The sequence below is a fragment of the Tamandua tetradactyla genome, chromosome 19, assembly GCF_023851605.1.
Source record: "Tamandua tetradactyla isolate mTamTet1 chromosome 19, mTamTet1.pri, whole genome shotgun sequence".
Taxonomy (NCBI): Eukaryota; Metazoa; Chordata; class Mammalia; order Pilosa; family Myrmecophagidae; genus Tamandua; species Tamandua tetradactyla.
In genome coordinates, this window is record NC_135345.1 from 40,796,333 (window position 1) to 40,823,854 (window position 27,522).

The 27,522-nt window shown below is 37.4% G+C and overlaps 1 protein-coding gene and 1 long non-coding RNA gene across 11 annotated transcripts in view; one reads left to right on the forward strand and one right to left on the reverse strand.

Annotated features, from left to right (window-relative positions):
• LOC143663148 (uncharacterized) overlaps window positions 1-3,804 on the reverse strand; it is an 85,810-nt gene extending 82,006 nt beyond the window's left edge. For 3 of the 4 annotated variants that reach the window (XR_013165832.1, XR_013165830.1, XR_013165829.1), the window contains exon 1: window positions 3,450-3,552. This is a non-coding gene — a long non-coding RNA (uncharacterized LOC143663148). The other variant, XR_013165831.1, reaches the window with a different exon arrangement.
• WDR19 (WD repeat domain 19) overlaps window positions 3,076-27,522 on the forward strand; it is a 202,483-nt gene continuing 178,036 nt past the window's right edge. For 2 of the 7 annotated variants that reach the window (XM_077136610.1, XM_077136608.1), the window contains exons 1-3: window positions 4,024-4,229; window positions 5,765-5,856; window positions 6,270-6,335. In XM_077136610.1, coding sequence (XP_076992725.1) covers window positions 4,194-4,229; window positions 5,765-5,856; window positions 6,270-6,335 — 194 coding nt within the window. In that variant the 5' untranslated portion in view covers window positions 4,024-4,193. The other 5 variants (XM_077136609.1, XM_077136612.1, XR_013165826.1 and 2 more) reach the window with 5 other exon arrangements.

Here is a 27,522-nt window from a genome sequence, read left to right on the forward strand (position 1 = left end):
TCCAGACCAAGGCCCTACTTCTCTTCAATTCTATGAAGAAGCTGCAGAAGAAAAGTTTGAAGCTAGCAGACATTGGTTCCTAAGGTCTAAGGAAAGAAAATGTCTCAAAACGTAAAATGCAAAGGGAAGCAGGCAGTGCTGACGTAGATACTACAGCAAGTTATCTGGAAGATCTAGCTAAGATCATTGATAGAGATGGCTACATTACACAACAGATTTTCAATGTAAATGAAATACCCTTTTCATTTCTTCATCAAGAAGATGCCATCTAGGACTTTACCTAGAGAGCAGTCAATTCCTGTCTTCAAAGCTACAAAGACAGGCTGACACTCTTGTTAGGGGCTAACGCAGCTGTTAAGTTTAATTTGAAGCAAATTTTCAAAAGCATATGCTCACTTCATGTCCCATTTACCATTCTGTAAATCCTAGGGCCCTTAAGAATTAGGCTAAATGTACTCTGCCTGTGCTCTATAAATGGAACAACAGAGCCTGGATGACAGCACATCTGTTTACAATATGGTTTACTGAATATTCTAAGCCCATTGTTGAGGCATACAGCTCAGAAAAAGAAGATTCCTTTCAAAATATTGTTGCTCATTAACAATGCACTTGGTCACCCGAGAGCTCTGTAGGAGATGTACTATGAGATTAATGTTGTTTTCATGCCTGCTAACACAACATCCATTCTGCAGCACATGCATCAAGGATTAATTTCACTTTCAATTTTTAGGATTTAAGAAATGCTTTTCATAAGGCTATAGCTGCCATAGATAGTGATTCCTCTGATGGATCTTTGGAAAGTCCATTGAAAACCTTCTGGAAATGATTCACCATTCTAGATGCAATCAGAACATTCATGAATCATGGGAGGAGGTAAAAATATTATCAATAATAGGAGTTTGGAAGAAGTTGACTCTAATCCCCATTGATAACTTTAAGAAGTTCAATACTTCAGTGGAGGAAATAATTGCAGATTTGGTAAAAATAGCAACAAAACTAGGATTAGATGTGGAGCCTGAAGATGTGACTGGATTCCTGCAATCCATGATAAAAGTTTTAGATGAGTTACTTCTTATGGATAAGCATAGAAAGTAGTTTGAGATGGAATTTACTCCTGGTGAAGATGGTGAAAATGAAATGAAACAAAGGATTTAGAATATTACATAAACTTAGCTGAGAAAGCACAGGCAAGTTTTGAGAGGATTGACTCTGATTTTGAAAGAAGGTCTACTGTGAGGAAAATACTATAAAGCAGCTGACTGGAAGAGTCAGTCGTGTGGCAATTTGTCTTATTTTAAGAAATTACCACAGCAACCCAAGCTTCAGCAACCCACCCTGATCAGTTAGCAGCCATCAAATCAAGGCAAGCCCTCCACCAGCAAAAATATTACCACTTGCTGAAGGCTTAGATGATAATTAGCACATTTTAGCAATAAAGTATTTTTAATTAAAGTAGGTACATTGTTTTTTGTATCTTTATTTTTTTGTTAGTTGTACATTTACAGAAATATCATGCATGATATATATAAACTATAGAGTTCCCATATACCACTCTATTAACACCTTGCATTAGTATAGCTTAATAGTTTTAACAATTGTACTATAAATTATAGTCCCTTTTTTCATACTAGGGTTCACTGTGTTGTACAGTCCTATGCTTTTTAATTTTTATCCTAGCTGAGATAGTTATACCTAAATTTCTCATTTTAACCACATACACATATATAATTCAGTGCTATTCATTACCGTAACAATGTTGTGCTGCCATCACCACCACCCATTACCAAAACTATACAACCAACCCATACAGAAATTCTGTACGATTTAAAGATTAACCTCCCATTCCCTACCCTCAATCTATCCCCTGGTAACCTATATTCTAGATCCTAACTCTATGAGTTTGCTTATTCTTTCATATCTGTGAAATCATACAATGTCTTTTTTCTGGCTTATTTCACTCAACGTAATGTGTTCAAGGTTCATCCAAGTACTCACATGAATCAGAAAGTCATTCCTTTTTAACACTGAGTAATATTCCATTGTATGTAGATACCACATTTTGTTTATCCATTCAGTAGCTGAAGGACACTTGCATTGCATCCATCTTTTGACTACTGTAAATAATGATGCTTTGAACATCAGTGTGCAAAAATCTGATTCCCTGCTTTCAAGTCTATTGTGAATATACCTAGTACCAGTATTGATGGACCATGTGGCAATTCTATAATTAGCTACCTGAAGAATGGCCAAACCATCTTCCACAGAGCACCATTTTACATTGTCACCAGCAATGAATGAATGTTCCTATTTCTCCACATCCTCTGCAACAGTTTTAATTTTCTACAATTTTAATGTTAGTGGGTTTGAAATGGTATCTATCTCACTGTGATTTTGATTTGCATTTCCATAATAGCTAATGATGCTCAGAATCTTTTCATGTGCTTTTTAGCCATTTGTAGAACCTCTTAGGGAAAGTGTCCATTCAAGTCTCTTGGCCTTTTTTTAACTGGGTTGTCTTTTGGTTATTGAGTTGCAGTATTTCATTATATAGTCTGAATATTAAACCCTTCTTGGATATGTGGTTTCCATATATTTTCTCCCATTAAGTAGGCTGTCTTTTCATTTCATCATAAAGTCCTTTCATGCACAAGGTATAATTTTGATGTCTTATTTTTCGTTTGTAGTTTAAGCTATGGGTATGTCTAAGAAACCATTGCCTTTTGTAGTTTATGCTATAGGTATAACGTCTAAGAAACCATTGCCTAACACACATCCTGAAAACGCTTCCCCACATTTTCTTGGAGGAGCTATAGTCTTGGTTCTTTTATTGAGGTCTTTGACCAATTTTGAGTTGTTTTACATACATTGTCAGATAGAGGTTCTCCTTCATTCTTTTGCATATGGATATCCAGCTGACTACCATTTGTTAAACAGACTGCTCTTTAACAGACTGTTGGCCTTGTGAAAGAAAAAGAAAGGGGAGGGGAAGGGGAGAGGGAGACGGAGGGGTAGAGAGAGGAAGGAAGGAAGGGACAGAGGGAGAGAGGGAAAGAAGGAAGAAAGGAGGGAGTAAGAAGAGAGAGAAAGGAATGCAGGGAGAACAGGAGGGAGGAAAGGAGAGGCGTGAATTGTTGCAACAATTTCAGAGACTTGAACAAAAGATGCACTTTCATAATCTACATAATGACTCTCAAATACTACCACAGGAAAAGTTGCCGGATTCAAAGTCTATAAAAGAAGTGACTATAGTTATTTTTTCCTGTCCACTTTAACGGGGCCATTTAGTTAACCATTAGAAAAAGCCTGACCACAGAGAAGCCAGTTAAGACCCTGAGAAAAACGACCTCGCACACTTTTTCCCTTCTAGCCCAGAAGCCCGGTAGGAAAAAAGGGATACGACAGGAGAAAGCTCTTCCACATTCTCTCTGCTTGGACTGTATTTGACTCACGAGCCAATTCCCGCCTCCTTTTAACCAACAACCCAAGCTTTCTTGTTCCTGAACTCCTCGGCTCCGCCTCCGGTCACCACAGGCTTCTAAGTCGCCGCCCCGCCGAAACTTACGCAGAAGCCTTTCAGGGTTCACCGAGACCACTTCCGCCGAGTCTCCAAGTCTTATCCAATCAGAGTCCAAGCCAGGAAGCCCAGAGGCTGCAAGTCCAAGTTCCGCTTGGATCACGTGATCTCAGTCCTCATCCTCCTCCTCCGACCCCTCCCAGCTGAGGGCTCACGGCGCAGCGGGCCTGCGCCGAGCACTTCCCTCCGGGCAGCGCTGGCTGGTTGGTCGCTGATCGCGCGGTCTCCTGGGTGACGGAAACGCGAAAGTCTTCTCGTAGGAGACCGGGTGCGCTTGCGCACTTGCAAGATCGCGCGGCCGCTCGAGCCTTGAAATGAAGGTAAATAACTTACAAGTTGCCGGGAGGGGTATGATGCGACCACTCTCGTTGCCTTTAAGCCGCCGAGCGTCGTTCTGAGGAGAGGCTCCGGTGTTCTTTCTCCACCCGAGTGCGTGAGGAGGGGGGAGATGCGAGCGGTGCGACCAGGGAGGGGGAAGGCGCGGTTAAGTTGAAGGAGCGAGGGGAAAGGTAAGAAAGAAACGTAAAGAGCCCAGGACAGAGATGGAGGCCTGTTCATTAATCGCACCGCGAACGGGATTGAGGAGGTGCAGGAAGAGGGAGTCCCGCCACGGCCAGAAATGAGCAGACTGGATCTGAAGAGACCCCCTAACTTCGTAAGGCGAAAAGAGTGGGTCGTAAAAATGCGTTTGGAGGGTCGCGGCCAAATTAACATGATTAGATATTGCCATCAGCCTCTTTACTTTCAGCTAAACCCTTCAGAAGCTGCAATACTTCTCATTGCCATGGTTACACAACCCTAAAAGTAAAAAAAAGGAAAAAACCTTCGAAAGAATAATCTCAAATAGTGTTGCCTGTGACTGGTTCATTTTACAGATGATTTGGTGGCCAGTATATATTATTCACCGAGAAATCTGCACACGCAGGTCTTACACTCAAGCGCGGGTCTTCCTCTGCACACACGCTTTCTAGGTTTAGGAATCTCGTGAACCCCATTGGGTCGCTGGCTGCAGCTGTTTCACGCTTTTCGCTTTTCAACAGCAGTTCCCCACCAGCATTGATCTGGCAAAGAACTGGAAAGCTCAATTTTTAAATTATTGTTTACATCCTAATGCTTCCTGGTAGCTATTAGTTTTTTCCTCTGCACCGTGTATGGGACATCTGTGTTGCCCTTTTGAAGAAAAATAATATGTAATATCACAGCTAGAGGCAAATCTACCAGGAAGTTTCAGGATCTCTAACTTGCATAAAAAGATTCAAGGCGGCATAGTCATATGTTTTTGTAAGATTTGCAAGAGTAAGAAGCTTTAAAAACTTTTTCTTAAATTTTTTTTCTTGAAGAGTGTCTTCGATGGTGCACACAATCTGGATGCACCCGGGATTATAGCAAACCTTTGCTTTCAATAGAGGTGGATTTTATCTTCTTTTTAGTTGCTCTTTTATAAGTGTTAAATTTTGAGCACTGGAAGAGTTTTGTATTGCTACTTAGATTGTCAAGTTTACTGTAAGTAATCCTTTCTAAACTTCATATGCCTAGTTATGGACATCAGTTCCTTAATAAAGTAAAATTAGAATCTAAATTTTTTCACTCACTCTCTGTGTTCCTAGATCAGCGCTGTCCAGTAGTAATGTAATACAGGCCAATGTAATTTTAAATGCATAGACACATTAAAAAATTAAGAAACAGGTAAAATCACTTTAATAATACATCTTATTTAACCCCCAAATGTTATTTCAGCATATAATTCAGTATGAAAAAATTACCAAGAGAACTTGCATTCTTTTTTTCATACTAAGCCTTTGAAATCCAATTTTATACTTACAACATACCTAAATTCAAATTATGCACATTTCAAGTCCTTAATAGTTAGTTATATGTGGCTTTTGGCTACTGTATTGAACACCACAGTTCTAGACGGCCTAAGTGAAAAGTATAAAAATTTTTATAATAAAGACTTCTATAGCTTGAGGTCCATACTGTGCCAACCAATTGGGATTCGTGTTGTTTGTTTTTGTTTTTTTGTTAGTTAGGTGTTGTTTTTGTTCACTGTATTATTAACTTCTTTAGGATAAATTCTTAAGTCTTCCCTATCCTGAATCCTCTTGTTTTCATGATTATGAAATACATTTCTGACCAGTCCTTTTAATTGTATGGTTTGAAAATGTGAAAATTGTTTCTTTATTTTTTTAGCGTGTTTTCTCACTATTAGAGAAGACTTGGCTTGGCACACCAATACAGTTCACCTGGCAAAAAACATCAGGAAACTACCTTGCAGTAACAGGGTAAGAAACCAGTGAATGTTTTAAGTAGATCATCCTAATTCCAAATTGATATATGCCCTCACTATATATTCAGTAGAATTTCTTTTGTGACAGATTTATGGTGAGAAAAGGAATATGTTCATCTCCATTAATATCATAGTTCATGAACCTTTTCTTTGGTAATAACTTTTTAGATACAAATTATGAAACTATCAGGAGAGAACACTGAAATCACTTGGTGACGCCTTAATTTTTTTTTTTTTTTTAACATGGGCAGGCAGGCACTGGGAATTGAACCTGGATCTCCAGCATGGCAGGCAAGAACTCTGCCACTGAGTCATCATTGCGTGCCCTGACGGCTAAATTTTTTATGCATCCTAGAAAGATAAAGAAAAACAGATTTAATCCTATCTTTGTGTTCTAATTGCTTTTAGAGCGGATCATATTGTGAAAATCTTTGATCGCCATGGTCAAAAAAGAAGTGAAATTAACTTACCTGGGTAAGTACAGAGGTAGATCAAAAACTTTTTCAGGCTTTGTTGCCTAAAAGATTAAAAAAAAAATACTGTCTTAAAACTATAGCCAAATAGAATTTTATGATTTACATATAACCCATATCTCTTCTTTTGCTTTCTACATTTGCAAAGGGATTTGCTTTTTGTACTGTAGGTAGTTAATGAAGTATGTAGATATATATGGATTAAAGTTTATAAACACCTCCATATTCACAAGGATGCTTTGAAACAGGATTGTTATTGAGTCCGAATGGACTCTTGTTTACTTATGATGCCTTAGTATGTATATAATATCTACTTCAGTATTTCCTCCCTAATAAATTGTTGGAAAATAGTTACTTCTTAGAGAGTTATTTTAGTTTGCTAAAACTGATGAAGTGCAATATACCAGAAACAGGTTGGCTTTTACATTGTGGATTTATTAACTTACAAGTTTACATTTCTGAGACCATGAAAATGTAATTCAAGGCATCAGCAAGTAATGCTTTCTCCCCAAAGACCAGCTACTGGCGATCGTGGGCTCCTGTGTCAGATATGGTAACGTCTGCTGGTCCTTCTGTTCTTAATTTCGTTGCTTTCAGCTTCTGCTCCTCCATCTGTGTCTTTCTTTCTGAGCTTCTGTTCATGTCCTTCTCTCTCAGCTTCTCTTATAAAGGACTCCAATAAAAGGATTAAGACTCACCCTGAATGAGGTAGGTTGAATCTTAAGATCCTATTCACCAAAAGATCCTACTTAAAATGGGTCCACTCCCATAGGAACAGATTAAATTTAAGAACATGATCTTTACTGGGGTATATACAGTTTCAGACCATCACAGATGGCAAAATCTTTACCCATTTTCAGAGAATCATTCTGTATTACACTAAACATACAGCCATTTTTTGTGATTCTATGTAATTATTACCACTATTAGTTATATAACTGAGATTAAGATGTATAGAATTTTTCACCTAAATAGACTTATGCTGCTATGCTTTTTTTTTCTTTTTTAGAAATCAGTTTTGTTGTGATATATTCACATATCATAAAGTCCATCCAAACTGTACAAACGACAGCTTTTAGTATATTCACAGAATTGTGCATTCATCATCACAATCACTTTTAGATAATTTTCATTATTCCAAACAGAGAAAAGCCCCATACCCCTGATCAGTCACCTCTCACTCCCTCTGTCCTTCCTCAGCCATGTATAAGCACTAGTCTATTTGTCTCTATAGACTTATTTATATTTACGTTTTATATGAATGGAATCATACAATATGTCATACTTTGTGTTTGGTTTCTTTCACACAGCATGATGTCTTTTTAAATTACTATTTTTTTGTATAGAAAAGTTGTGGATTTACAGAAAAGTCATATAAAAAATATAGCATTCCCATAACCCCCCTATTTTTGGCACTGTGCATTATTGTAGTATCTTCCTTACATACGAAAAGTTTTTAGTAGTAAATATTTTAACATTAAAATATTAAAGTGGTACTCTTATCTATAATCCTTAGTTTACATTGTTTTTTTTTTTTCCTCTTATTACCATCTGGTATTAGTGTCATGAATTTTTTATAATTCATGAAAGAACATTCTTATACTTCTACTATTAACCCCAGTCTGTTGTCCACACAGGGTTCACTGTGTTCTGCATGCCCATGTTTTATCTTCTTTCATTCTAGTAACATACATGACACCTTTCAACCCCATTCACATATATAACTCGTTGCTGTTAATTATACTCACAATAATGTGCTACCATCACCACCATCCATTACCAAAACTTTACAATCAACCTAAATCGAGATTCTATACCAAGTAAGCATCAGTTCACATTCTCTATACCTGTTTTTCTATCCTCTGGTAACCTGTATTCTAGATTCTAACTCTTTGAATCTGCTTATTACAATTATTTCATATCAGTGAAGCCATACAATAGTTATCCTTTAGTATCTGGCTTTAACTCAGCATAATATCCTCAAGGTTCACCCGTGTTGCATGCATCAGTACTTCCTTTTTACAGTTGAATAATAATAATTCATTATATGTATATATCACGTTTTGTATATCCATTCATCTGTTGATAGACCCCGAGGTTGTGTTTTAGTTAGTATGCTGCCAGAATGCAATATACCTGAAACGGAATGGCTTTTTTTTTTTCTTTTTTGTGGGTCACATAGGTCTATACAACCCCTTTCAATCATGTTCACCTTTAATATGGTAATATTACTTAAAGACCCACTAGAGAACCGCCTTCACTTTTATCTATTCCTGGAATGGCTTTTAAAAAGGGAACTTGATTAAGTTGCAAGTTTACAGTTCTCAGGCCCTGAAAATGTCTAAATTAAGGCATCAAGGGGAAAGTTACCTTAACTCCAAAGAAAGGGCTGATGAAGTTTGGGGTTTCTCTCTCAGCTGGTTGGGCACATGGCAATATCTGCTAGCTTTCTCTCCTCATTTCATAAGGTTTCCTTGGGGACGTTTTCCCTCTGCTGCAAAGGTCTCTGACTGTGTGGGTTCTGTTGGTTCTAGAGGCGCTGGTAGTTCTGGTGGCTCTGGTTGCTCTGAGCATTTTCCAAAATGCTTCCCTCTTAAAGGGCTCCAATAAGCAACCCCACCGTGAATAGGTGGAGACACATCTCCATGGAAACCATCTAATCAGAAGTTACCACCCACAGTTGGGTGGGTCATACTCCATGGAAACAGTCAAAAAGATTGAATGAGATTAAAGAACATGGCTTTTCTGGGGTACATAATGAATAGCTTCAAATCGGCACATTTTTGGCAGTTGTGAAGAATGCTGCTTTAAACATCAGTGTACAGATATCTGTTTGATTTCCAGTTTTCAGTTCTACCATGTTTATACCTAATACTGAGATTGCTGGGTTGTAATACTGAGATTGCTAAGTAATTCTGTACTTAGAGGAAATGCCAAATGTCTTCCATAGATGTAGCAATATTTTAAACTCCCACCAACAGTGAATGAGTGTTCATAATCTACATCCTCTGCAACACTTGTAATTTTCTCATTTTTTAATAGTAGCCATTCCAGTGGGTGTGAAATGATATCTCCTATGGTTTTCATTTACATTTTCCTAATCACTTGTGATGCTGAACGTCTTTTCATGTGCTTTTTGCCGTTTGTATATCCTCTTTGGAGAACTGTCTATTCAGGTCCTTTGCCCATTTTTTTTTTCTTAGTGGAAAAGTTGACTGTTTCATTGTTACTAAAACATTTCTTCTTTTGTGGCAAAGCTATTGCTTTGCTATATAAAAATAGCACCAGCAAATGTGGTATAGTACGGTTCCTCACCTGAAAGTATACAGCTAACAAAAAACTTATTTCCAATAAAAATATGAAAGCATTTTGACCCAAGTCCAGAGATTGGTGTATGTTACATCATGTAAGGCTTAAGATAAAAACGTTATCTGTAAATTACATAAATTTTTTTAACTATATAATTTTTATAAGTAGTTCTTACCTCAGATAATTTCAAGAATTCTGAATATAATAACTAGATCCTAGTCTAAATCATTGGGAAGTGTGAGAAAGATGCACATTGTGTTTATCTTCTATCATTAGTAAGTTAAGGAGTATTTTCTTTCAGTAGCATAGTTGAAATGAGTAGTTTCTGTTTTCCTATTGGTGTTGCTAAAAGTTGCTATTATAAATTTCTGTCCACCAGTAATTTAAAATATTGCTGGATTAAGTTGTTTCAGACTAGTTCACTTAGGGGTTCCATTTTCACTCTTCAATAGATTTTGTGTATTGCTTATATGCTTCTTGACTCATTAGTTCATCAAGTTCTGAAGGATTACTCAGTTCCATCTTGATCAGCCAACCATCTTCATAATAAGATTTGTTGACAAGTCCTGGATTTTCTGCAAGAGCTTCATTAATTTCTGTTACTTCTCCTGATAGAGAAGAAAGTTCACTAGCAGCTTTCACAGTCTCCAGGCACCAAACTCCTCTTAGTTTGTTGAATTTTCCCCCACCCTCAGGAAGACTACAGTAAACAACATCTCCCAAACTGTCCTTTGCAAAATTGCTGATTCTCACTGTACCATTTTCTGTACACAGTTCTTTGATGCCCCAAACTTTTTGTATGAATTTCTGCACCAAGAACAGAGTTGGGGCTGTGTGCAGCATATACAGGAGTCTCCCCCAACCCCCAGGGCCACTTCCAGTAGGATATGGCTGGCGCCAAGTCTGTGTGCAGGCTGCTGACAGTGGTCTGCATGCTGCACCATGTTCACAGGAGTGCAGAGGGTCGCCCTGCAGTGACTCAATACACAGCCATCGGGTACAGGTTTGTCCATTTTTTAATTGGTCCATTTATCTTTTTGTTATTGATTTGTAGAATTTCATTATGTATTTTGGATCTTAAATCCTTATTGAATATGTGGTTTCAAAACATTTTCTCCCATTGAGTGGGTTGTCTTTTCATTTTCATGACAAAATCCTTTGATGCCCCAAACTTTTTAATTCTGAGAACCTTTCATTTATCTGTTTTTTCTTTTGTTGCTTGTGCTTTGGGTGTAAGATATAAGAAACCATTCCCTAGCATAAGATCATGGAGATGCTTCCCTACCTTTTTTCCCAGGAATTTTATAGACCAGGGTCTTATATTTAGGTCAGTGGTCCATTTTGAGTCAGTTTTTGTGTATGGTGTGAAATATGAGTCCTCTTTTATTCTTTTGCATGTAGATACCCAGTTCTTCCAGCACCATTTGTTGAAGACACTATTCTTTCCCATTTGAATGGAATTGGCAGCCTTGTCAAAACTTAATTGACTGTAGGTGTGAGAGTCTACTTCTGAATTTTCAGTTTATTTCCAATGGTTGATAGCTCTATTCCTGTGCCAGTAACATGCTGTTTTGGCCACCATAACTTTGTAATATGCTTTAAGTCAGAAAGTGTGGGTCCTTCAACTTTGTTCTTCTTTTTTCAAGGTATAGTTGGCTATTTGGGGCCCCTGCCCTTTCATGTAATTTTTTTTTTAACTTTTTTTATTGTGTAATATAACGTGTACAAAACTAAGAAAGAAAAAAGCAATAGTTTTGAAAGCACTCTTCAACAGGTAAATATAGGATAGATCCCAGAGTTTGTCATGAACTATCAAACTATCATTTCAGATTTTTCCTTCTCCTACTCCAGAATATTGTAGTCTAAAAGGAGTAAATAGTTTTTATCATCACAATCGACTTTTTTTTTCTTGTTTGTGAAAAATAACGTATATACAGAAAAGCAATAAATTTCAAAGCACAGCAGAACAGTTAGTTGTAGAACAGATTTCAGAGTTTGGTATGGGTTATAATACCACAATTTTAGGTTTTTACTTCTAGCTACTCTAAGATACTGGAGATTAAAAGAAATATCAATATAATAATTCAGCAGTCATACTTGTTTGTTAAATGCTACCTTCTCTGTATAACTCCACCATCACCTTTGATTTTTCTATCCATTCTTCAGGAGTATTTGGATTATGTCCATTCCAACTTTTTCGTGTTGGAAGAGGTGGTCATAATATGGGGTCAGGAGATAGAAGAGCTTGATGTTCTGGACAGGCTGGCCATTCTAGGTTTTAGGATTTATCTAGGGACCCATCTGGAGGTTGTAGGGATATGGGTTTTTCAGATAGGTCCTTTACCACGTTAAGGAAGTTTCCTTTGATTCCTATTGTTTGAAGTGATTTTCTTAAGAAAGGATAGTGAATTTAAAAAAAAAATTTTTTTTTGGGAAATCATCACAGACACATAAAGTCCATCCACAGTATTCATTCAGTGGCTCACAATATCATCATACAGTTGTGCATTCATCACCATGATCATTTTTAGAACATTTGCATCAATCCAGAAAAATAAATTTTAAAAAACCTCATATATCCCATACCCCTTACCCCTCCCTCTCGCTGACCACCAGTATTCTAATCTACCCAATTTTTTTTAACCCCTTATCCCTACCCCATTATTTATTTATTTTTTTGCTTATTTTTTACTCATTTGTCCATATCCTGAATAAAAGGAGCATTAGATACAAATGCTCCTTTAGTTAGTTTTCACTATCACTTGGTCATTTTGTAAAAGCTATGTGGTTATATAGTTGTCTTCAAGATTCAAGGCTACTGGAATACAGTTCAACAGTTTCAGGTACTTCCCTCTAGCCACTCGAGTTCACCATAAACTAAAAGGACATATATAGAAACGACAAAAACGAGAGAAATAACAGAAGCCTCAGAGCCAAGAGAAATTTCACAACAGACATGACACAGATATGGACACATGGAGAACAAAAATACAGATGTTTGGAGGTACTTGGAGCCCAGCAGACATTGCCATGAGATATTAAGCAAGCCAGAACCTAGAGAGAGCCAAAGGAAGCCAAGAGATGAAAGTCAGCCCTGGAAAAATAAAGTGAGGAACTGCCCAGGCGTGAGGGACCAGCAGATGCCAGTCACGTGACTACCCAGCTGACAGAGGTGTTCCTGATCCATTGGCCTTTCTTTTTTTTTTTTTTTTTTTAATTAATTAACGGAAAAAAAGAAATTAACCCAACATTTAGAAATCATACCATTCTACATATGCAATCAGTAATTCTTAACATCATCACATAGATACATGATCATCGTTTCTTAGTACATTTGCATCGGTTTAGAAGAACTAGCAACACAACCAAAAAAGATATAGAATGTTAATATAGAGAAAAAAATAAAAGTAATAATAGTAAAAACCAAACAAAACAAAAACCTATAGCTCGGATGCAGCTTCATTCAGTGTTTTAACATGATTACTTTACTATTAGGTATTACTGTGCTGTCCATTTTTGAGTTTTTGTATCTAGTCCTGTTGGGCAGTCTGTATCCCATCAGCTCCAGTTACCCATTATCTTACCCTGTTTCTAACTCCTGCTGAACTCTGTTACCAATGACATATTCCAAGTTTATTCTCGAATGTCGATTCACATCATTGGGACCATACAGTATTTGTCTTTTAGTTTTTGGCTAGACTCGCTCAGCATAATGTTCTCTAGGTCCATCCATGTTATTACATGCTTCATAAGTTTATCCTGTCTTAAAGCTGCATAATATTCCATCGTATGTATATACCACAGTTTGTTTAGCCATTCTTCTGTTGATGGACATTTTGGCTGTTTCCATCTCTTTGCAATTGTAAATAACGCTGCTATAAACATTGGTGTGCAAATGTCCGTTTGAGTTTTTGCCCTTAATTCCTTTGAGTAGATTCCCAGCAATGGTATTGCTGGGTCATAAGGCAATTCTATATTCAGCTTTTTGAGGAACTGCCAAATTGCCTTCCACAGTGGTTGCACCATTTGACATTCCCACCAACAGTGGATAAGTGTGACTCTTTCACCGCATCCTCTCCAGCACTTGTCATTTTCTGTTTTGTTGATAATGGCCATTCTGGTGGGTGTGAGATGATATCTCATTGTGGTTTTGATTTGCATTTCTCTAATGGCCAGGGACATTGAGCATCTCTTCATGTGCCTTTTGGCCATTTGTATTTCCTCCTCTGAGAGGTGTCTATTCAAGTCTTTTTCCCATTTTGTAATTGGGTTGGCTGTCTTTTTGTTGTTGAGTTGAACAATGTCTTTATAAATTCTGAATACTAGACCTTTATCTGATATGTCATTTCCAAATATTATCTCACATTGTGTAGGCTCTCTTTCTACTTTCTTGATGAAGTTCTTTGATGCACAAAAGTGTTTAATTTTGAGGAGCTCCCATTTATTTATTTCCTTCTTCAGTGCTCTTGCTTTAGGTTTAAGGTCCATAAAACTGCCTCCAATTGTAAGATTCATAAGATATCTCCCTGCATTTTCCTCTAACTGTTTTATGGTCTTAGACCTAATGTTTAGATCTTTGATCCATTTTGAGTTAAGTTTTGTGTAGGGTGTGAGATATGGGTCTTCTTTCAGTCTTTTGCATATGGATATCCAGTTCTCTAGGCACTATTTATTGAAGAGACTGTTCTGTCCCAGGTGAGTTGGCTTGACTGCCTTATCAAAGATCAAATGTCCATAGATGAGAGGGTCTATATCTGAGCACTCTATTCGATTCCGTTGGTCGATATATCTATCTTTATGCCAATACCATGCTGTTTTGACCACTGTGGCTTCATAATATGCCTTAAAGTCAGGCAGTGCAAGACCTCCAGCTTCGTTTTTTTTCCTCAAGATGTTTTTAGCAATTCGGGGCACCCTGCCCTTCCAGATAAATTTGCTTATTGGTTTTTCTAATTCTGAAAAATAAGTTGTTGGGATTTTGATTGGTATTGCATTGAATCTGTAAATCTATTTAGGTAGGATTGACATCTTAACTATATTTAGTCTTCCAATCCATGAACACAGTATGCCCTTCCATCTATTTAGGTCTTCTGTGATTTCTTTTAGCAGTTTTTTGTAGTTTTCTTTATATAGGTTTTTTGTCTCTTTAGTTAAATTTATTCCTAGGTATTTTATTCTTTTAGTTGCAATTATAAATGGGATTCGTTTCTTGATTTCCCCCTCCGCTTGTTCATTGCTAGTGTATAGAAATGCTACAGATTTTTGAATGTTGATCTTGTAACCTGCTACTTTGCTGTACTCATGTATTAGCTCTAGTAGTTTTGTTGTGGATTTTTCCGGGTTTTCGACGTATAGTATCATATCGTCTGCAAACAATGATAGCTTTGCTTCTTCCTTTCCAATTTTGATGCCTTGTATTTCTTTTTCTTGTCTAATTGCTCTGGCTAGAACTTCTAACACAATGTTGAATAATAGTGGTGATAGTGGACATCCTTGTCTTGTTCCTGATCTTAGGGGGAAAGTTTTCAATTTTTCCCCATTGAGGATGATATTAGCTGTGGGTTTTTCATATATTCCCTCTATCATTTTAAAGAAGTTCCCTTGTATTCCTATCCTTTGAAGTGTTTTCAACAGGAAAGGATGTTGAATCTTGTCGAATGCCTTCTCTGCATCAATTGAGATGATCATGTGATTTTTCTGCTTTGATTTGTTGATATAGTGTATTACATTAATTGATTTTCTTATGTTGAACCATCCTTGCATACCTGGGATGAATCCTACTTGGTCATGATGTATAATTCTTTTAATGTGTTGTTGGATACGATTTGCTAGAATTTTATTGAGGATTTTTGCATTTATATTCATTAGAGAGATTGGCCTGTAGTTTTCTTTTTTTGTAATATCTTTGCCTGGTTTTGGTATGAAGGTGATGTTGGCTTCATAGAATGAATTAGGTAGTTTTCTCTCCGCTTCGATTTTTTTGAAGAGTTTGAGGAGAGTTGGTACTAATTCTTTCTGGGATGTTTGATAGAACTCACATGTGAAGCCGTCTGGTCCTGGACTTTTCTTTTTAGGAAGCTTTTGAATGACTAATTCAATTTCTTTACTTGTGATTGGTTTGTTGAGGTCATCTATGTCTTTTTGAGTCAAAGTTGGTTGTTCATGTCTTTCCAGGAACCCGTCCATTTCCTCTAAATTGTTGTATTTATTAGCGTAAAGTTGTTCATAGTATCCTGTTATTACCTCCTTTATTTCTGCGAGGTCAGTAGTTATGTCTCCTCTTCCATTTCTGATCTTATTTATTTGCATCCTCTCTCTTCTTCTTTTTGTCAATCTTGATAAGGGCCCATCAATCTTATTGATTTTCTCATAGAACCAACTTCTGGCCTTATTGATTTTCTCTATTGTTTTCATGTTTTCTATTTCATTTATTTCTGCTCTAATCTTTGTTATTTCTTTCCTTTTGCTTGCTTTGGGATTAGTTTGCTGTTCTTTCTCCAGTTCTTCCAAGTGGATAGTTAATTCCTGCATTTTTGCCTTTTCTTCTTTTCTGATATAGGCATTTAGGGCAATAAATTTCCCTCTTAGCACTGCCTTTGCTGTGTCCCATAAGTTTTGATATGTTGTGTTTTCATTTTCATTTGCCTCGAGGTATTTGCTAATTTCTCTAGCAATTTCTTCTTTGACCCACTCGTTGTTTAAGAGTGTGTTGTTGAGCCTCCACGTATTTGTGAATTTTCTGGCACTCTGCCTATTATTGATTCCCAACTTCATTCCTTTATGATCTGAGAAAGTGTTGTGTATGATTTCAATGTTTTTAAATTTGTTAAGACTTGCTTTGTGACCCAGCATATGGTCTATCTTTGAGAATGATCCATGAGCACTTGAAAAAAAGGTGTATCCTGCTGTTGTGGGATGTAATGTCCTATAAATGTCTGTTAAGTCTAGCTCATTTATAGTAATATTCAGATTCTCTATTTCTTTATTGATCCTCTGTCTAGATGTTCTGTCCATTGATGAGAGTCTTGAATTGAAGTCTCCAACTATTATGGTATATGTGTCTATTTCCCTTTTCAGTGTTTGCAGTGTATTCCTCACGTATTTTGGGGCATTCTGGTTCGGTGCATAAATATTTATGATTGTTATGTCTTCTTGTTTAATTGTTCCTTTTATTAGTATATAGTGTCCTTCTTTGTCTCTTTTAACTGTTTTACATTTGAAGTCTAATTTGTTGGATATTAGTATAGCCACTCCTGCTCTTTTCTGGTTGTTATTTGCATGAAATATCTTTTCTCAACCTTTCAATTTCAACCTATGTTTATCTTTCGGTCTAAGATATGTTTCCTGTAGATAGCATGTAGAAGGATCCTGTTTTTTAATCCATTCTGCCAATCTATGTCTTTTGATTGGGGAATTCAGTCCATTAACATTTAGTGTTATTACTGTTTGGATAATATTTTCCTCTACCATTTTGTCTTTTGTATTATATATATCATATCTGACTTTCCTTCTTTCTACACTCTTCTCCATACCTCTCTCTTCTGTCTTTTTGTATCTGACTCTAGTGCTTCCTTTAGTATTTCTTGCAGAGCTGGTCTCTTGGTCACAAATTCTCTCAGTGACTTTTTGTCTGAGAATGTTTTAATTTCTCCTTCATTTTTGAAGGATAATTTTGCTGGATATAGGAGTCTTGGTTGGCAGTTTTTCTCTTTTAGTAATTTAAATATATCATCCCACTGTCTTCTAGCTTCCATGGTTTCTGCTGAGAAATCTACACATAGTCTTATTGGGTTTCCCTTGTATGTGATGGATTGTTTTTCTCTTGCTGCTTTCAAGATCCTCGCTTTCTCTTTGACCTCTGACATTCTAACTAGTAAGTGTCTTGGAGAATGCCTATTTGGGTCTAATCTCTTTGGGGTGCGCTGCACTTCTTGGATCTGTAATTTTAGGTCTTTCATAAGAGTTCGGAAATTTTCAGTGATAATTTCTTCCATTAGTTTTTCTCCTCCTTTTCCCTTCTCTTCTCCTTCTGGGACACCACAACACGTATATTTGTGCGGTTCGTATTGTCCTTGAGTTCCCTGATACCCTGTTCAAATTTTTCCATTCTTTTCCCGATAGTTTCTGTTTCTTTTTGGAATTCAGATGTTCCATCCTCCAAATCACTAACTCTAGCTTCTCTCTCTTTAAATCTATCATTGTAGGTATCCATTGTTTTTTCCATCTTTTCTACTTTATCCTTCACTTCCATAAGCTCTGTGATTTGTTTTTTCAGTTTTTCTATTTCTTCTTTTTGTTCAGCCCATGTCTTCTTCATGTCCTCCCTCAATTTATCGATTTCATTTTTGAAGAGGTTTTCCATTTCTGTTCGTATATTCAGCATTAGTTGTCTCAGCTCTTGTATCTCATTTGAACTATTGGTTTGTTCCTTTGACTGGGCCATGTTCTCAATCTTCTGAGCGTGGACCATTATCTTCTGCTGCTGGCATCTGGGCATTTAGTCATATTTCCCTGGGTGTCGGACCCAACAAGGTTGTACGATTTTTCTGTGAAATCTCTCGGTTCTGTTTTTCTTGTCCTGCCCAATAGGTGGCGCTCGTGGCACACGTTTGTCTCACGTGTTTGGAAGGGATCCCCCCAGTCACCGATCTCTGCGACCTGGAGATTTCCGATCCAATTCTCTCAGTTGGTTCGGGGGGCTGCGCGTGGTCGGGGTGTCAGCTGCCGTGGCTTGAGGGGACCCTGTGGCTCCTTTATTAATTCCCCTATTGGTGTTCGGTTGGACCCAGTCCCTGCCACTGTCGGAAATTCCCTCCTCTCCCTGGAGGGGTGTCAGTTGCTGGCCGCAGTGGGCCCGGGGAATTCGCCACCAGACCAGGAAGTCGCCCGCGGAGGAGGGGCGTCGGTCACCAGCCGCCGCAGCCTGGGGAATTCGCCACTGAACAAGGAAGCCGCCCGCGGGGGTGGGCCACCGCAGCTTGGGTAGCCCTCTGATCCAAGACTCGTAGCCGGTCAAGGAAGCCGCCTGCAAAAGAGGGGCGCCGGCTGCTGCGGCTTGGGAAACTTGCCTCTCCGAGACTCTCAGCCGGCCCGGGAAGGAGGGAGGGAGGAGCTCCGGCCGCCACAGCTGCCGCTGCTCGGAAAATCGCATGCCGCTCGGGTATCTCACCGCAGCCGAGTCTCGCAGTCAGACTAGCCAGTCCAGACGGGTACGCTGTGTGTCCATTCCCTGCCGTGGCCCCGGGAGCTGTTCTGCACTGTTTCTGTTCACCTAGTAGTTGCTCTGGAGGAGGAACTAAGATGCACGTACCTTACTCCCATTGGCCTTTCTTGAGTGAAGCAAGAAACGAAAACTATCTGTCTCTCAAGATGATGCTTATAAACACACCGTGGAGGAGACCCCTCAAATGGCAGAGTCAAAATCCATAGTCCACCAGCTCCCCAGCAGTAGTCCAGAGCAGAGAACTGACCAGTCAAGCATTCCTGGCGACACCTTTGTCAACAGCCCTGTATGATGAGTGACATCTGCTGCTGCTGACTGAGGACCACTGACTGCCACCATCCCAGGGCTTCTGGAGGGCTTCATCCAGAGCCTCCCCCACACCCCCAGCTAGTCACTGCTACACTCTCTCTGCAAGGTATCAGGACCAGCAGCCTTTCTGTTCTAGGTCGTAAGACATTGAACAGAGAAATCCAGAAGTGTAAAGAGATTGCACATTGACAAATACCAAGAAGTTTTGTATGTGTTTATATTTTATTGTTCTAAATAATGGGTGGCCTGTGAAATAAAATCTTGCTGTCCATTTAATAAGAGAAATAATGCTGTAGTTAAAATGGCTGGAAGAATAGTTTTATAAAAATGAATATACAGATCTATTGTATTTGAAACATAACTATTTGACAATTATTAGTGTGACCAAAGTATTTTCATACATTTTTTACCTTGTGCAAAATTCTAAGTTCATTTTTCATCCAAGCTGGCAAGGAGTCATAGGTTTGAAATGCCCTCTAAGTGTAATATTGGTTGTTCTTACTTAAAAAGAAATTTTGAATAAGAAATATTTGGTGTTCTTTTTAAAACCAGTTTTCGATTGATAACTGTTTTCTGTATTGGTTTAAATGGATAAAAAATATAAATCTATTGATAGAGATTAAGTATTTTTTTTTTTTACATGGGCAGGCACCGGTAATCGAACCCACGTCGTCTGGCATGGCAGGCGAGCATTCTTGCCTGCTGAGCCACTGTGGCCCGCCCGAGATTAAGTATTTATTGCTGCAACTTAGTTGGTAAACTGATGTTATTATAAAGCCATATGTTCTGTTCAAGTCTTGTTTCCTTGAAATGATTATTCCTATAGATGAAACATGAGGGTATTTGGAGTGTATATGGCTTGCAGTTTAGATTTTTTGGTTTCTGTTTTGTTTTGATAGTTGATCTGCCTTTTAATCCATTCACCAAAATATACCTTGTTAACAAGCATCACCAATGAACATTTCAGAGCAATCTGTATATTTTAACATACATAAATTGCATCAGGCAAGTCGGTTGAAAGATGCTCATGCTGTTAATGGGATTGAAGTGTGTTCATTTTACAGACTAATATTTTTAAAATAGAAATCAAAATCTGGCACCTAAGCATGTTAATTGTTTTACTGCACTGTGTGAGGTTTTCACTTGTAATTTCTAGACCGGTATATATTATTAGAACTGGTTTGTGTATATATATAGTGATTAGTAATTCAATGTAATTTATAATTTTCTATGTCAATATAAAAATATATCACAGCTGAAGCAATATATTGTATATTACCATATCATCTGGTGAAAGGGTTAAATACTTCGCCTTTGCATTTTTAGATACAGATCAGTTTTTCATTTCTGTAATAGAAAATAATCCAAATATTTTACATCATTTGTTTTTCCTGGCCAGTATTTAAAACCAAAAGGATATTCTGAAAAATGGCCAATAATTTTTTTAGAAATAGCATCCCAATCAGCATATGTAAACATTACATTCATTGCAGATGGAAATAAAAACAAGTCAAATATCAAAAAAAAAGAGGGGGGTGGTATAGCTATATAATGTATAAGAATAATCTCCAGGATAAAACCTTTTGACTCTGTTTGAAATCTCTCAGCCATTGAAACCTCATTTCTTTCCTTCTCCTTTTGGTCAAGAACGTTTTCTCAATCCCATCATGCTTTGGGCCCCAGCTCATCCCAGGAGTCCTGTCCCACATTGCCAGGGAAATTTGCAGCCCTGGGAGTCATGTCCTATGTAGAAGGGAGGGCAGTGATTTTATCTGCCAAGTTGGCTTAGAGAGAGAGACCACATCTGAGCAACAAAAGAGCTTCTCTTGGGGTAACTCTTATGCATAATTAAGTAGGCTTAGCTTCTCCTTTGCAGGAATAAGTTTCATAGGGGTGAGCCTCAAGATTGAGGGCTCAATCTATTGAATTTGTTGTCCCCACTGCTTGCGAGAATATCAGGAATTCTCCAGATGGGGGAATTTAATATTTCCTCCTTTTTCTCCAGTCCCTCAAGGGGACTTTGCAAAAAATTTCGTATTATTTGCCCAAACTACTCTTGGATATATCAGGGCATCATACTAACCTGTACAAACCAACAAAATCTCATGCCCTGTTTAAGATTCTGTGTAATTTATGGTGTTCAAATAAACTGGCCATACAAGTTAAATTAGATAATGCGTCACCCAAAATATAAACCTTGCACCAAATAAACATCTCTTCTTGGTCTCACACACAAGTTGAGTTTTTAAAATATGGACCATATCATCTTTTACCAGGATAGTGAATTTTGACACTATTCTGTGTCACTTGAGATATGTTCATGTGTTTTTTTCCTTTTGTTTTGTTAATGTGGTATATTACATTAATTTTCTTGTGTTGACCCACCCTTGTATACCTCGGATAAAACCCGCTTGATCATGGTATATAATTCTTTTGATGTGCTGTTGGATTTGATTTGCAAATATTTTATTGAGAATTTTTGCATATATATTCATGAGAGAAATGGGTCTTTAAGTTTCTTTTCTTGTGATACCTTTATCTGGCTTTAGTATGAGGGTGATGTTGGCCTCATGGAATGAGTTAGGTAATATTCTCTCCTTTTCAATTTTTTGGAAGAGTTTGAGCAGGATTGGTGTTATTTCTTTTTTAAATGATTGGTGAGAGCTTCTATTTCTTTCAGAACCAGTGTTGGTTTTTTGTGTGCTTTTAGTGTTTTTCCATTTCATCTAGGTTTCCTACTTTGTTGTCATCCTCTTATGATTGTTTTTATTTCTGTGGGGGTCAGTAGTAATATTCTCTTTCTCGTCTCTGTTTTTATTTATTTGCATCTTAATTTTTTCTTTGTCAGTCTAGCTAGGGGTTTGTCAATTTTATTGATCGTTTCAAAGAACCATCATTTGGTTTGGTTAATTCTCTCTATTGTTATTTTATTCTCTACCTTATTTATTTCTGGTCTAGTCTTTGTTGTTTCTTTCCTTCTGTTTGCTTTGGGGTTAGTTGCTGTTCTTTTTCTAGTTCCTCCAGGTATGCTGTTAGATCTTTGATCTTAACGATTTCTTCTTTGTTAATATAAGCATTTAGGACCGTAAATTTCCCTGTCAGCACTGCCTTCACCCCATCCCATAGGTCTTGGTATGTTGTGTTCTCACGTTCATGTGTCTCAAAATATTTACTAATTTTCCTTGCAATTTCTTCTTTGACACACTGATTAAGTGTGTGCTTTTTTACTTCCATATATTTGTGTATTTTCCAGTTCTCCACCTATGTTACTGATTTCCAGCTTCATTCCATTATAGTCAGAGAAGATGCTTTGTATAATTTCAAGTTTTTTAAATTTGTTGAGATTTGTTTTGTGCTCCAATGTGTGGTTTCTCCTGGGAAATGATCCACATGCACGTGAAAAGAATGTATATCCTGCTGTTTTGGGGTGTGTTTTAGTTTATAAGCTGCCAGAATGCAATATACCAGACAAGGAATGACATTTAAAAATGGGAATTTAGTAAGTTACAAGTTTACAGTTCTAAGCCTATGAACATGTCCAAACTAAGACATCCAGGGGAAGATACCTTAATTCAAGAAAAACTGATGGGTCTGGAACATCTCTGTCAGCTGGGAAGTCACACTGGTCCCTTGCTCCTGGGCTCTGTGGGGGTTCCTCACTTTGCTTCTCCAGGGCTGGCTTTCATCTCTTGGCTTCTCTTGGCTCTCTCCAGGTTCTGGTTTGCTTAACATCTCATGGGAAGGCACACAACAATGTCTTCTGGACTCTAAGCATCTCCAAACATCTGTGTCTCTATTCTCTGAAGCAACTGTTCTCTAAGCTTCTACATCTGTGCACTCTGTCCACACTGAAGTTTCTGCCTTTTCTGGCTCTCTCCAAAATGTTTCCTCTTTTAAAGGACTCCAGTAAACTAATCAAGACCTACCTGGAATGGGTGGAGTCACATCTCCTTCTAATCAAAAGGTCATACCCACAAATGGGGGCGCCTCGTCTCCGTGGAGATAATCTAATCAAAAGTTTCCACCTACAATATTGGATGAGGATGAGAAGAAGCAGCTGCCCCCCACAAAATTGGATCAAGATTAAAACATGGCTTTTCTGGGGTACATAGTAATTTCAAACCGACACAGGGAATGTCCTATATATGTCTGTTAGGTCTAGTTCATTTATGATATCATTCAAATTCTGTTTCCTTAGTAACCTTCCATCTAGATGCTTGATTGATTGATGAGAATGATGTGCTGAAGTCTCCAACTATTACTGCAGAGATGTCTATTTCTCCCTTCTCATCTATTTTGGGGTACCGTGGTTCGGTGCATAAAGGCTTATGTTTGTTACTTCTTGGTGGATTGCCCCTTTAGTAATATATATATTAATATATAGTGTTCTTCTTTGTCTCTTAAAACAGCTTTTGTTTTCCCTTTTTTTTTTTTTTATTAAACTTTACAGATTTGCCCTCTGTGGTTCTTTTTTTTTAATTTTTTTTATTTTTTATTTTTATTTTTTATTAACAGAAAGAAAAAAAGAAAAAAAAAGAAATTAACACAACATTTAGAAATCATACCGTTCTAAATATGCACTCAGTAATGCTTAACATCATCACATAGATGCGTGATCATCGTTTCTTAGTACATTTGCATCGGTTTAGAGGAACTAGCAACACAACAGAAAAAGATATAAAATGTTAATATAGAGAAAAGAAATAAAAGTAGTAATAATAGTAAAAAACAACAACAAAAAAACCCTAGAACTCAGATGCAGCTTCATTCAGTGTTTTAACATAATTACTTTACAATTAGGTATTATTGTGCTGTCCATTTTTGAGTTTTTGTATCTAGTCCTGTTGCACAGTCTGTATCCCTTACGCTCCAATTACCCATTATCTTACCCTGTTTCTAACTCCTGCTGGACTCTGTTACCAATGACATATTTCAAGTTTATTCTCGAATGTCCGTTCACATCAGTGGGACCATACAGTACTTGTCCTTTAGTTTTTGGCTGGACTCACTCAGCATAATATTCTCTAGGTCCATCCATGTTATTACATGCTTCATAAGTTTATCTTGTCTTAAAGCTGCATAATATTCCATCGTATGTATATACCACAGTTTATTTAGCCATTCTTCTGTTGATGGACATTTTGGCTGTTTCCATCTCTTTGCAATTGTAAATAACGCTGCTATAAACATTGGTGTGCAAATGTCCGTTTGTGTCTTTGCCCTTAAGTCCTTTGAGTAGATACCTAGCAATGGTATTGCTGGGTCGTATGGCAATTCTATATTCAGCTTTTTGAGGAACCGCCAAACTGCCTTCCACAGTGGTTGCACCATTTGACATTCCCACCAAGAGTGGATAAGTGTGCCTCTTTCTCCGCATCCTCTCCAGCACTTGTCATTTTCTGTTTTGTTGATAATGGCCATTCTGGTGGGTGTGAGATGATATCTCATTGTGGTTTTGATTTGCATTTCTCTAATGGCCAGGGACATTGAGCATTTCTTCATGTGCTTCTTGGCCATCCGTATTTCCTCCCCTGGTAGGTGTCTGCTCAAGTCTTTTTCCCATTTTGTAATTGGGTTGGCTATCTTTTTGTTGTTGAGTTGAACAATCTCTTTATATATTCTGGATACTAGACCTTTATCTGATATGTCATTTCCAAATATTATCTCACATTGTGTAGGCTCTCTTTCTACTTTCTTGATGAAGTTCTTTGATGCACAAAAGTGTTTAATTTTGAGAAGCTCCCATTTATTTATTTCTTTCTTCAGTGCTCTTGCTTTAGGTTTAAGGTCCATAAAACCACCTCCAGTTGTAAGATTCATAAGATATCTCCCTACATTTTCCTCTAACTGTTTTATGGTCTTAGACCTAATGTTTAGATCTTTGATCCATTTTGAGTTAACTTTTGTATAAGTTGTGAGATGCGGGTCTTCTTTCAGTCTTTTACATATGGATATCCAGTTCTCTAGGCACCATTTATTGAAGAGACTGTTCTGTCCCAGGTGAGTTGGCTTGACTGCCTTATCAAAGATCAAATGTCCATAGATGAGAGGGTCTATATCTGAGCACTCTATTCAATTCCATTGGTCGATATATCTATCTTTATGCCAATATCATGCTGTTTTGACCACTGTGGCTTCATAATATGCCTTAAAGTCCGGCATCGCTAGACCTCCAGCTTCGTTTTTTTTCCTCAAGATGTTTTTAGCAATTCGGGGCACCCTGCCCTTCCAGATAAATTTGCTTATTGGTTTTTCTAATTCTGAAAAATAAGTTGTTGGGATTTTGATTGGTATTGCATTGAATCTGTAGATCAGTTTAGGTAGGATTGACATCTTAATTATATTTAGTCTTACAATCCATGAACACGGTATGCCCTTCCATCTATTTAGATCTTCTGTGATTTCTTTTAGCAGTTTTTTGTAGTTTTCTTTATATAGGTTTTTTGTCTCTTCGGTTAAATTTATTCCTAGGTATTTTATTCTTTTAGTTGCGATTGTAAATGGGATTTGTTTCTTGATTCCCCCCTCAGCTTGTTCATTACTAGTGTATAGAAAAGCTACAGATTTTTGAATGTTGATCTTGTAGTCTGCTACTTTGCTGTACTCATGTATTAGCTCTAGTAGTTTTGTTGTGGATTTTTCTGGATTTTCAACGTATAGTATCGTATCGTCTGCAAACTGTGATAGTTTTACTTCTTCCTTTCCAATTTTGATGCCTTGTATTTCTTTTTCTTGTCTAATTGTTTTGGCTAGAACTTCTAATACAATGTTGAATAATAGTGGTGATAGTGGACATCCTTGTCTTGTTCCTGATCTTGGGGGAAAGTTTTCAATTTTTCCCCATTGAGGATGATATTAGCTGTGGGTTTTTCATATATTCCCTCTATCATTTTAAGGAAGTTCCCTTATATTCCTATCTTTTGAAGTGTTTTCAACAGGAAAGGATGTTGAATCTTGTCAAATGCCTTCTCTGCATAAATTGAGATGATCATGTGATTTTTCTGCTTTGATTTGTTGATGTGGTGTATTACATTAATTGATTTTCTTATGTTGAACCATCCTTTCATACCTGGGATGAATCCTGCTTGGTCATGATGTATAATTCTTTTAATGTGTTGTTGGATATGATTTGCTAGAATTTTATTGAGGATTTTTGCATCTATATTCATTAGAGAGATTGGTCTGTAGTTTTCTTTTTTTGTAATATCTTTGCCTGGTTTTGGTATGAAGGTGATGTTGGCTTCATAGAATGAATTAGGTAGTTTTCCCTCCACTTCGATTATTTTGAAGAGTTTGAGGAGAGTTGGTACTAATTCCTTCTGGAATGTTTGATAGAATTCTAATGTGAAGCCGTCTGGTCCTGGACTTTTCTTTTTAGGGAGCTTTTGAATGACTAATTCAATCTCTTTACTTGTGATTGGTTTGTTGAGTTCATCTATTTCTTCTTGAGTCAAAGTTGGTTGTTCATGTCTTTCCAGGAACCCGTCCATTTCATCTAAATTGTTGTATTTATTAGCGTAAAGTTGTTCATAGTATCCTGTTATTACCTCCTTTATTTCTGTGAGGTCAGTAGTTATGTCTCCTCTTCCATTTCTGATCTTATTTATTTGCATCCTCTCTTTTCTTCCTTTTGTCAATCTTGCTAAGGGCCCATCAATCTTATTGATTTTCTCATGGAACCAACTTCTGGTCTTATTGATTTTCTCTATTTTTTTCTATTTCATTTATTTCTGCTCTAATCTTTGTTATTTCTTTCCTTTTGCTTGCTTTGGGATTAGTTTGCTGTTCTTTCTCCAGTTCTTCCAAGTGGACAGTTAATTCCTGCATTTTTGCCTTTTCTTCTTTTCTGATAAAGGCATTTAGGGCAATAAATTTCCCTCTTAGCACTGCCTTTGCTGCATCCCATAGGTTTTGATATGTTGTGTTTTCATTTTCATTCGCCTCTAGGTATACTAATTTCTCTTGCAATTTCTTCTTTGACCCACTTGTTGTTTAAGAGTGTGTTGTTGAGCCTCCATGTATATGTGAATTTTCTGGCACTCCGCCTATTATTGATTTCCAACTTCTTTCCTTTATGATCCGAGAAAGTGTTGTGTATGATTTCAATGTTTTTAAATTTGTTAAGACTTGCTTTGTGACCCAGCATATGGTCTATCTTTGAGAATGATCCATGAGCACTTGAAAAAAAGGTGTATCCTGCTGTTGTGGGATGTAATGTCCTATAGATATCTGTTAAGTCTAGTTCATTTATAGTAATATTCAGATTCTCTATTTCTTTATTGATCCTCTGTCTAGATGTTCTGTCCATTGATGAAAGTGGTGAATTGAAGTCTCCAACTATTATGGT